Source organism: Myotis myotis, unplaced genomic scaffold, assembly GCF_014108235.1.
Source record: "Myotis myotis isolate mMyoMyo1 unplaced genomic scaffold, mMyoMyo1.p scaffold_m19_p_15, whole genome shotgun sequence".
In the NCBI taxonomy this organism is placed as follows: Eukaryota; Metazoa; Chordata; class Mammalia; order Chiroptera; family Vespertilionidae; genus Myotis; species Myotis myotis.
The window spans coordinates 52,680,332-52,692,422 of NW_023416319.1; the positions used below are offsets into that span (position 1 = coordinate 52,680,332).

The 12,091-nt window shown below is 38.6% G+C and overlaps 1 protein-coding gene across 11 annotated transcripts in view; it reads left to right on the forward strand.

Moving 5' to 3' along the window:
- CSGALNACT2 (chondroitin sulfate N-acetylgalactosaminyltransferase 2) overlaps positions 1-12,091 on the forward strand; it is a 54,225-nt gene that overhangs the window by 18,391 nt on the left and 23,743 nt on the right. For 6 of the 11 annotated variants that reach the window (XM_036337295.1, XM_036337291.1, XM_036337297.1 and 3 more), the window contains 4 exons: positions 889-1,105; positions 2,996-3,097; positions 8,577-8,755; positions 10,351-10,445. In XM_036337295.1, the coding sequence (XP_036193188.1) occupies positions 889-1,105; positions 2,996-3,097; positions 8,577-8,755; positions 10,351-10,445 (593 nt within the window). Of the gene's footprint in view, positions 1-888; positions 1,106-2,995; positions 3,098-8,576; positions 8,756-10,350; positions 10,446-12,091 lie in introns of those variants that run through there. The other 5 variants (XM_036337301.1, XM_036337298.1, XM_036337294.1 and 2 more) reach the window with 2 other exon arrangements.

Below are 12,091 nucleotides of genomic sequence, written 5' to 3' on the forward strand. Positions count from 1 at the left end.
CCAAAGGCATCTCAAGTCACCATGCTTAAATCTATACTAATTTTTCTTTGTCTGACTTCACTATATTCAGAGTGTGTGTGTGTGTATGTGTGTGTATATATGTGCACACATGTATTTATCACTATATTATTATTTCTTTATTTTTCTGTCTCCATCACTAAACTGACCCTTACTCAAAACTGGGACCATGTAGCCCTCTTTATACCACCAGTGATTGACACAATGGCATTCAATTTATTTTTTGTTGAGCTGAACCAAGCAATAGAAGTTTTAACTCTCAGGTCTAGAATTTAATATTGCTGGAAGTAATTTCTTTCTTTTCATCAGATGGTTAATAGGCTCTACTATTTAAAAATTCATATGTAAAAAGGAATAATTGTCATGTTAAGTATATGTTATAGATTGAATGAATAATAATATGCAGAGCAGTGAACTTTTTTTAACCTCTCCTTTTATAAAGGAGCTAGAGGCCCAGTGCACAAAATTCGTGCATGGGTAGGGTCCCTAGTGGCTGCTGGCTGCCATCTGGGGCCTCCCTTCCCTGGCTGCTGGCAACCAGGGCTTCCACACCGCCCCCTGGTGGTCAGCGCTTGTCATAGCAAGCTATTGAACTCCCATTCGGTCGAACTCCCGAGGGGACACTTTGCATATTAGGCTTTTAGATAGATAGATAGATAGATAGATAGATAGATAGATAGATAGATAGATAGATGATAGATAGATAGATAGATAGTTGTGGGGATAAATAGTGGGATAAATATTTTCACAAACAGATAAAAACCCTACAGATCTGGTTTCATACTTTTGATCTTTGAGTAAAATCAGTATTCACATTGTATGTATAAACTTTGACATGGAGACATCTTTGTCCCTCACTCTTTCTTTTAGGTTATTACCGCACCGAGAGAGATAAGGGCACACAGTATGAACTCTTTTTTAAGAAAGCAGACCTTATGGAATATAGACATGTGACCCTCTTCCGCCCTTTTGGACCTCTCATGAAAGTGAAGAGCGAAATGATTGACATTACTAGATCAGTTATTAACATAATCGTGCCACTTGCTGAAAGAACTGAAGCATTTGCGCAATTTATGCAGAACTTCAGGTAACTCTCAGGGCTTAATGATTTGGCTTAGTGTGCCTGAAAAAAAAATTACACTTCACTTATTTGTCTTCACTGAGTATGATTACTTAGAATTACAGAATAATTGTATAGGCTTTAGGGAACTTTACTTTTTGATATTCTCTTTTTTTTTAAGCATGTGTAGCTTATTGTGTTTTTGACAATTTGAACTGTGAAGTAAATTGAGGGTGACAACTATGAGAAACTACATTTGATGACCCTTATCAATGTGTGTGAATTCATGTTAGGACAAGTTGATTTTTAAAAATAACTATTGAGGCATAATTTCCATACAATAAAATCCACATATTTTAGGTATATGGCTTTCATTACTTTTTTTTTTTTACAGAGAGGAAGGGAGAGGGATAGAGAGTTAGAAACATCGATCAGCTGCCTCCTGCACACTCCCCACTGGGGATGTGCCCACAACCAAGGTACATGCCCTTGGCCGGAATCGAACCCGGGACCCTTCAGTCCACAGGCCGAGGCTCCATCCACTGAGCCAAACTGGCCAGGGCAGCTTTCATGACTTTTGACAAATGTATACTCATGTAGCTACCTCCCTAATCAAGATATAGAACACTGCTATCTCCTCAGAAAATTCCCTTAAGGACAATTTGAATTTTAAAATTAAAATAAATTTTAAAAATACAGTAGTTCCTAGGGTTACGTCAGAGATCCGTTCCTGCAGTGCAACGTAACCTAACGTGATTTTCGCTGCAAGTGCAAGTCGGAACCCCCTACATAAGCACCTATGTCACTCACACGGAGCACATACACAGCAGTAATGAAGTGAAACAGTAAAAAAAATTTAAAAGAAAGATAACAATTCCTGACCTTTACTTGTGGTAAATAAATAATAAAAAACATAAAGTACATATGTACATACGTTGAAATGACGGAACTTTTTTTTTTTTAATAAATAAATGGGAGATGGCGACGCAACCATGAAACGACATGCATCAAGTCCGACATACCCCAAGGACTGCCTGTACAAACATTTAACTAAAAATGGGAGAAAGTTATTCCATGTTGGGAAGCAGAGACTAACAATTTTTGAAAGAATTTTTTGCCATTTAATTTGGATATTTTAAAATGCTGCAGTGTTAAAAGATAACCACACATTAGAATAACTATCTGGAGAGTTTTGCTTATTTGTTTTAATAATTGCCATGTTTTAAATACTGTAATATGCTAGTTTTGATGCTTTGTAAGCCCAGTTTTTATACTCATATTGAAATTAATGGATTTAAAAGTTAGTTAACACTCTTGTGTAGCAGAATATCTAAAAATCATGCTTCCAAATGAGTCTTGTATGTTTTAAAATAGCTCACTTGAGATCTGATTTTCTAAATCATTTTTTATTGCCTTTCTTGGAATTGCCTTCAGAAGCTACATTATTCTTTACAGTAAATCTCATTCATGGCAAATATTCCTTGATGATAGGTGTAACTTCTGGTACTAGCCAGTCTGAAGACAAAATAATTCTCAAGTCAAAAGATAAATATTTATTTGTCTCTGAACTGATTGGACTTAATTCTTTCAGTAGCTTGTATTTTGCTTCTGAAGGCAATACCAAAGCAAAAGTTCCCAAAATGTTTTGAAGAGTGGCAATGTTGTTGGATTGCTTCCATGGCCTTTCCAGGATTACAGTCATTTAAGACATATACATTGCTATTCATTTGCTATGATGCCTTTAATAATTCAACAATATTGCCACTTCTATATTTACTTAAAACTTCATGTGATTTTCTTTTAAATTAATTAGTAATGCCTCATTCATTTTCTTGTTAAAGCTTCATGTGATTGCTTTCTGAATGAGCAGAGCTTCATATATTTTCTTGAATGAACTTTATTTTTCAATTCTGTTAGGGACGTATGTATTCATCAGGACAAGAGGATTCATCTCACAGTGGTGTATTTTGGTAAAGAAGGACTGTCTAAAGTCAAGTCCATCCTAGAGTCTGTTACAAGGTGGGTGAGCCATGTCCACTTAGAAGTCCTTGTTATATAGCGTTAGAAGAGTGAGAATGTCAGATATTTAATGAGTTAATTTGGATTAGTTGCCGTTTAAAAGTTGGCTGAGCATGTGAATGGTGCTGATAAGTTCCTCATTTCACCTCTAGGTTCACTCATGCACCTCTAAGTGACCCATCTTCACTGAACTTCCTAGCAGACAGCCTGGCATGATCAGGGTGCCCTCACTCTGCAGCCCACTCACTTCTATATGTTTGCCTCCATTTATTACTTCTTTATTTCCTCCTGTTGAACTCGTTCCCTTTTTCTAAATCTAATCCCTTCGCTTTGGTATCATCTCTTGAGCTTGTCCCTTGTTACCTGTCTTTCCATTTCCCCAAGTTCCTTCTTCTCACCCTGTAAACTCTCCCCTTATCCTTACAACACTTCCCCTGGACGCTACAGTATCCAGTCGCTATTGTTAGGTTCCTGTCCTTTCATACCTAAACCTCACAGGACAGTAGTTCTCTAACCAAACAATGCGTATAGTACCTGGCACATAGTAGGTGCTCAGAGGTTGGAATGAATGAATTAGTAATTCCTTAGTACTCCATTATTAATTCCATAGCTCCTCAGCCTTTTCATCTCTAAGGACCTACTTGCCAAATTAAGCTTTTTCTCTGTCATCCTCTTTTATTACTTTTTTTAAAATTAAATCTTTATTGTTCAGATTATTACAGTTGTTCCTCTTTTTTCCCCCCATAGCTCTCCTCCACCCAGTTCCCACCCCACCCTCTGCCCTTACCCCTCCCACTGTCCTCATCCATAGGTGTATGATTTTTGTCCAGTCTCTTCCTGCACCCCCACACCTCTTTCCCCCCAAGAATTGTCAGTCCACTCCCTTTCTATGCCCCTGGTTCTATTATATTCACCAGTTTACTCTGTTCATCAGATTTTTTATTCACTTGATTTTTAGATTCACTTGTTGATAGATAAATATTGCTGTTCATAATTTTTATCTTTACCTTTTTCTTCTTCCTCCTCTTCTTAAAAGATACCTTTCAGATATATTTCATATAATACTGGTTTGGTGATGATGAACTCTTTTAGCTTTTCCTTATCTGTGAAGCTCTTTTTCTGACCTTCAATTCTGAATGATAGCTTTGCTGGATAAAGTAATCTTGGTAGTAGGTTCTTGGCATTCATCACTTTGAATATTTCTTGCCACTCCCTTCTGGCTTGCAAAGTTTCTGTTGAGAAATCAGCTGACAGTTGTATGGGTATTCCCTTGTAGGTGACTGACTGTTTTTCTCTTGCTGCTTTTAAGATTCTCTCTTTGTCTTTTTCCCTTGGCATTTTAATTATGATGTGTCTTGGTGTGGTCCTCTTTGGATTCCTTTTGTTTGGGGTTCTCTGCGCTTCCTGGACTTGTAAGTCTATTTCTTTGACCAGGTAGGGGAAGTTTTCTGTCATTATTTCTTCAAATAGGTTTTCAATATCTTGCTCTCTCTCTTCTTCTGGCACCCCTATAATTCAGATGTTGGTGCGCTTGAAGTTGTCCCAGAGGCTCCTTACACTATCTTCATATTTTTGGATTCTTTTTTCTTTTTGCTTTTCTGGTTGGGTATTTTTTGCTTCTTCGTATTTCAATTCTTTGACTTGATTCTTGCGATCCTCTTGTCTGCTGTTGGATCTCTGTATATTATTCTTTATTTCAGTCAGTGTATGCTTAATTTCTAGTTGGTCTTCTTTCATATCCTCCAGGGTCTCACTAAATTTATCAGCAGTTTCTAGAAAATTCTTGAAAAACCTCATAACCGTGGTTTTGAACTCTATATCCAGTAGTTTGCTTTTCTCCATTTCTGTCATTTGTGACCTGTTTCTTTGTCTCCGCATTTTGGCAGCTTCCCTGTGTTGGTAGAGTGGCTTTGTGTGCTAGGTGTCCTATAGGGCCCAGTGGCTCAGCCTCTCCAATTACCTGAGGTGGACACTCTTGGTGCACCCCTTTGTGGGCTTTGTGCACAGTCTTGTTGTAGTTAAGCCTTGATTGTTGTAGTTATCACTGGGAGGAATTGACCTCCAGGCCAATTGGCTGTGAGCATCAGCTGTGTCTATGGTGGGAGAACTTCTGTGCTGAAGATACCCTTCTGGGGCAAGACTTGCTTCAGTGGGGCTTTGGTGCTCACTGAGTCTGCCCCCTGAGTGTGTCCCTTATGGATCTGAGGAGTTATAATCTGGATAATCCCACTCTGACCAATCGGTACACTGGCTCTTGAATCTAAGGAGGTGCTATTTAGCCTCTGCATGAAGCTACCCAGCAGGAGCTACAAAGAGATATGCAGATTACCCTTCCTTGTTTGGGGTTTGGAGGTGCCCAGATGAGGCCCAGCTGTGAAGCAATGCAAGCTGCTGTGGGGCCTTGGGCCTTCTCTTGGACGTTCTGGGTCTGTCTGGCCCAGCTGCAGTTTGTTAGGTACTTTTCAGATTGCAAAGGGCCAGGGCATTCATATGCAAAAGCCTCTGCCGCAGCTTGGGTGGGGCGGGGTCTCAGGGAATTAACAGGCGGAGCAAGCAACTATGGCTGATCCTCAGCCCTGCCCTAAGAGGCCCGGCGTCTCAGCATCCCGGTAATAGCTGCAAGCACCTCTGAGAGAAAGCTGCCCTCGAGTTCCGAGTTCTGCCCACTGCCAGACAGTCCAGTTTCTCCCTGTATGAGTCTGGGTCCCCAGAGACTTCCTGGAACTGGAGTTCAGAGCAGTCTGGAGCTTGTGACTCCCTCCCAATTCAAAAAGACAGCCGAGTCTTCAGTTGCCAGCCCTTTCCGCGTGCGCCTCCGTACCTCTGCACTTTACTTCCGCACCTCCTCTGAGTCTCAGTGTGCTTTTCTCTTTCCTTCTAGTTGTAGAATTTCCACTCAGCCAGCCTTCCTGTGATTCTGGATGATGTTCGTTTTGTCTTTTAGTTGTATTTTTGAAGTTGTTGTGGGAGGCAGCAATTTCCGGTGTTTACCTATTCCGCCATCTTGGTTCTCTCTTTTATTACTTTTTTTAATTTGACACCTGATGAGTACTTTCTTCTTGAAACATTCCTCTGCTCTTTGTAAAATGTAAATATTTTGTAAATATAAATATTTTGTAATGTAAGCTATTAAGTTGATTTTCTTTTCTGACTACACCAATTCTGTATACTTTACTTGCTTCTTTGCCTTTCTGCTAGTTGTGGACACTTCCTAGGAGTGCAGATTTGGTTGGCCATTCAAATAACTTTCACTGAGTCCCACCAGCTATGTTTGAGGTACCCTGCTTAGGAGCCTAACGGGTAGTAGGAATAGGACTGGGCATGGAAGAGGAAATTGTAGTCCCTATTTCTAAGGGCTCTCTCATAGCATTGATGTGTAAAAACAAACATTGCCTTCTCCTGATGGCACTCTTTCAGTTCAGACGAAGACCATTCTCATGATCCCCTGAGATGTTGATGTCTGAGAGCCCACATCTCTCACTTTCTCTACCTCTGATTAGTCAGTTCCTCTTCTAGGTCCTTTCCTTGCTGCTGTCACCACCCAGGTTCCCTCCCCCACTGCATTTCTTCCCTTCTTCTCTTCCCTCCTCACCATTTTTAGGTCACCTACTAAGTGGCAAGCACTCACATTGGTATTCCTTCAGCTGCATTAATCAAAACTCCTCTGTGGTAAATGATGGAAACCTATCTTGAGCTTGCTTAAGGAAAATTAGTGTTATTGACGAATCTTGAATAATTCGCCAAACTAAAGAGGTCATTACAACCAAATTTGGAGAAGAAAACCAAAACAGCGTTGATATCTTTAGGGTCTGGAACCAGAGACTTGAAAATTATCAAAATTCTCTTGTCTTCTTGTCTGGTTTTCTTTGCATATTGACTTTATTCTCCACTTGCAAATTGTCTTCTTCCACATGTGAGGTGTATGGCTGTTGGTAGCTCTGGCTCACTTCTTCTCAGCTTTGCCATCAGAGAGGAAAGAGCTTTCTCCCACATCCAGTTGAGAAAATCCCAGCGAAGAACTTTGCCCACTCTTGAGCCAATCATTATGGCCAGGTGGGGGTATTGTGATTAGCCCAGCTTCAATCTGGTCCCCTGCTCCTAGGAAATTACTGTGACTGGGGTGCTCTATGATTACTTCCTCTACTTGCTGCTGGGAGTGTGAGGTGTTGATCAGCAGTTTCCCCAAAAGTAGGGAGAGATTTATATCCCCTAAGAAGGGGAGCATGGCCACTCAGAGCACTTGGAGTCCACTCCATACACCACTTGAGCCTTTGCTTCCATCTCTCCATTTCCCAGTCTATGTTATGGTAAGAGTGTTCTTACTGAAAGTTCCTTTTTCATCCGACCATACTCTAATGCAGCATTTCTCCATTTTTAACATCAGAGTCACCTGGAAGGCTTGTTAAGACACAGATGCTCAGCTACCCCACTAGCATCTGATCCAGGAGTCTGGGGTGGGACCTGAGAATTTGCATTTCTGACGTGTGCAGGGGAAGCTGATGCTCCGCGTGCAGGGACTTCACAGCGAGAACCACTGCCCTGATGGCAAAACCCTGACTATTCCTTGCCTTTAGGACACTGACCAAGATCTTTACCTTCTCATGGAAGGAACTCCTCCCTCTGACCCTTTTCTGTTTTTCTCTCACTGTTCCCATTCTAGGATCCCTCTTTGCCAATTTGATTCGTCTGATCCCTGTTCTTTAGAATGTTTTATACTTTCTTACCTCATTGCCTTTGAGAATAATTAATTGGAACAACTTTACTCACCACTGAATTCAGGATTTTAACCAAGGCATAACTTAAATTCTAATTCTAACACCATCTCTACTCCAGATAGAAGCAAACTTTGTTTCTCAGAACCGCCGTTTATTCATTTATTCAGCAAACATTTACTAAACTCCTGCTCTATGAGGGACACTGTGTCCATAGTAATGAGCAAAACAGAATCCCTGCTCTCATGGAGCTTACATTCCAGTGGGGAGACACTCAACTATGTCTGGTGGGACTAAGAAAAGCTAAGCTGGGCAAGGGATAGAGATAAAAGAGGAGGATGGAGCTACTTCCGATAGGGTATGAGGGTAGCTCTCTAAGAGGACATTTGAACAAAGATCTGAAACTCAATAGAAGAGCATTATTTGTATCATTCATGTGGAATGTATTACTTATTACCAAACATTATGGCTATTTTTCCATGTGTACAGTTCTTATCTTCTCCAATAGGCTTTTAAGATTCTGAAGGGCAGTGGTCCCTCAACATGTATAAGCCTCACACCACCATCATGTTGCCTCACAGGTGGGCATTTAGTGAAGATATGTCCCTGATGATGATTATACACATGAAGCTGATGATTTCCTTTCCCTATATGAATGTAGAACCAACATAATATTATCTGAAATGTCATTGTAAGTTGTAATGAAGGAAGAGAGTTGTTAAACTTGAAGTGGGACTTATAATTTGTTATATGTGCTTTCCTCATAGTGAGTCTAATTTTCACAATTACACCTTGGTCTCATTGAATGAAGAATTTAATCGTGGACGAGGACTAAATGTGGGTGCCCGAGCTTGGGACAAGGGAGAGGTCTTGATGTTTTTCTGTGATGTTGATATATATTTCTCAGCCGAATTCCTTAACAGCTGCCGGTTAAATGCTGAGCCAGGTGCGTAAAATGATAGTAGATGAGCTGAGTGTAGAATTTAGAACAAGGTCAGCATGTTGAATATTTTTAATTAAGTTCATTATGTTTTATAAAAGTTATATTAGGTATAATTTAACAATATTAAGTCAAAAGGTGAAAATTTGTCCCTCTGAAGTTCATATGCCTTGTTCTCTTATGGCCAAATTCTAATGTCTACATTTGAATGCAAATAAACAAATGCAAAGAAATAAAAAGTCTTGAAATTGACAAGGAGGAAGCAGCACCCATCAGATAAAGAGCCAAGCCAGCTGTGTGGAGATATGGGAGTCAAAAGCACTCCATGTCAGGTGATGGCACCGGTACACACACGGGCATTCACACATGCTTGGTCTCCAGACTATGCATGTGGCATGATTTACTATAGTTTGCTTTATGTTATAGATACTTTTAAATGTATGAGCAAATGGCAGTTTTATAAATAAAATCTATAAATGCTTTTAAATGTAATTTAAATCTTGAAATGAAAAGCTTTTCTGTATTTTAAGAATCTCATAGTGGGTTTTTTCAATGTAGAACTATTTATATCATGCAAATTATTACCACCTTATTAATTAGTTTGGTGGGATGTCAGGAACTCTCTTAGAGCCTATTGAGTAAGCAAGGGTTAGGTTTACTTTTGTTACACCAGACAGCATGAAATTCAAAATGTGTAAGTTGAAGGAGATATTTGCTCAATGTGAAAGAAATGGTTTTATATCCAGAAATAGTTTTGCCTCTGGGAGACTGAGCTCCTCATCCCTAAGTGGGTTTTAAGGAAAGTGAGATTAGTATCTGCTAGGATTCTTGTAATAAGAAGGCTGCTACCTTACATACAGGGTCCTTGACAACTACTGAGCACTTTATATTATCTCATCTGATTGAGGCCAGCCTTAGCAAGGGGTTCCCCGTTAAGGGGAGATGAGCTAGTTAGTTAGCTGTTAAGGTCCCTTCAGTGCTATCAAGCTGAATGATAATGACAAGACTTTCTGCAGGGGCTGTACATCAGGTATTTTTTATTCTTACCTTTCCAACTTTTCCAAATCTTGTTCAAATGTATCTGTAGTTCTGTGTTTTCATTATTCTCTATATTTCTATTCTCTGTACAGTATTCTTTGAATTTACTAACTGTTTCTATGGTTAATTCTGAAGGGTGAATTTAACATAAGTTTCTTGGTGACTGCCAAAGTTAACCTGTATATTCCTGCTAATTAGATGAAATAATGAGTAATAAATGGCTCACCTAATGAATAGCTGAGAAAATAGCTTTGTGTATCTCTCCAAAGTCAAGGGAATAAATGTGTGGAGCACCCTTTAGTGTGTTTTTTTCCTCTGTTGTTTTTCAAGATTATAATTCCTTGGCCTGGCCTACTGATAGGTTATAAAATCATCATCATGTTTGTCAAATCAGTAGGATGTTCAGTAGCCTGAATATTAATAAAATACAATAGTGATATAATAAAATCATCATATGGGATCAAAGAAAGACTTTAACATAATAATATTAGTAGATATTGTAATATAGATCAGTTCTTCATTTAATGACCTTGTGTGATATAGATGTATATTTTAATTTATAGGTAAGAAGGTGTTTTACCCTGTGGTGTTCAGTCTTTACAACCCTGCCATTGTTTATGCCAATCAGAATGTGCCCCCTCCCGTGGAGCAGCAGCTGGTAAGACTATCGCTGTATTATGAAAGGCCACAAAGATCCTTTCTAGGTTCCTTTATATTTGTTTCACAAGTAGAAAACAAAATTTCAATAAAAATCTGTAGTTATTGTAAATACATTTTCATAGTCTCTCTTTGCTATCCCCATAAAATATTTTCATATTTATTGTTTTAGAATTCTGTCATTCCAGAGGAAAAAAAGTTTGGGCCACAGAGAAAACTTCATGTTTCAGAATGTGAAAATTTTAGTTATTTTTGCCAACATATTTTTAGTAATACTAAAAATAAATTTTAAAACCTTTTTAACTAGAAATTAAAACTATTAGATAACTAAAAAGGAATAACATACTATAGGAAATTACTTAAAAAGTCATGGCATGGGAATGTCACATGTCGGAACTTATACTGGTACTTGTATCAGCATAATAGTTATAGTTACAATAGAGGCCTGGTGCATGGGATTCATGCACTGGTGGGGGCGTGGCCTGCGGGGATCAGCCTGCTGTGGGAGCGCTGCTCATCCTGGTCAGCATAGCAGCTGTGGACCCACCCTCTGAGCAGCTGCTCACCCCGGTTAGCCAAGCTGCGCTCCCACTGTGGGAGTGCACTGACCACCAGGGGCAGCTCCTGCATTGAGCATCTGCCCCCTGGTGGTCAGTGTGTGTCATAGCAACTGGTCGACGGGTTGTTGTGGTCATTCCGCTTTTCGGTCACTGGGCTTTTATTATATAGGATGAATTTTTAATTGTAAATAACTTACTATGTTAGAATAATTTAGGTTTACAGAAAAGGTGGGAAGATAGTATAAAGTCTTCCTAGATTTCACCCAGTTTCCCCTAATTTTAACATTTTATGTAACCATGGTACATTTGTCAAAATTAAAAAATTAATATTGCTAAGTTACTGCTAGCTACACTAAGGAATTTATTAGGATTTCGCCAGTTTTTCTACTAATCCCTTTCCTGTTCCAGGATCCAGTCCAGAATATTATATTGCATTTAGCCTAATTCTTTATTGTTAACATTAGGGAAAAATGGAAACAAATGAACTAAGAAATCAATTTAAGATGCTAAAAAATTGAATAACTCAGAGGGAAAAAATATAAAGGCATAAATTCATGAATCAAAAATAATAGTTTGACAAATATAGGAGGTTATTTATTATGTGCAAAAACATTTTTAATCATATAGTAGGTAAATTCAAGGTAAAAAGGAAAATACAGCATTGAAATTTATAAGAAAACATTGAGAAAATGAATTTTATATATGTTTTAAAAATTCTAAATAAAAGGAAATATTTGAGAATTTATAAACCATTAATATGAGCTAAATTTGTTAGTGTTTTATAAAAGCTGATGTTAGTATTTGGAAAAACTCACTAATGTCTTGTTAGTGAGTTTTTCCAAATTTTCAAAGAAGAGGTAATATTAATGCCATATGATCCACTTAATATATTTTATGAGACCAGTATATCTTCATACCAATACCTGGCAAAGAATGTACACACACACACACACATACACATCTACCTATATCTTATTACTTAGGAATATTGATACAAATGGGGTAAAAATAGCAAATCAAGCACCCATATCTGCCTTATCTAGCATCCTTTGTAAAAATGAATTAAAAAGAAAAAAGCATATTCATA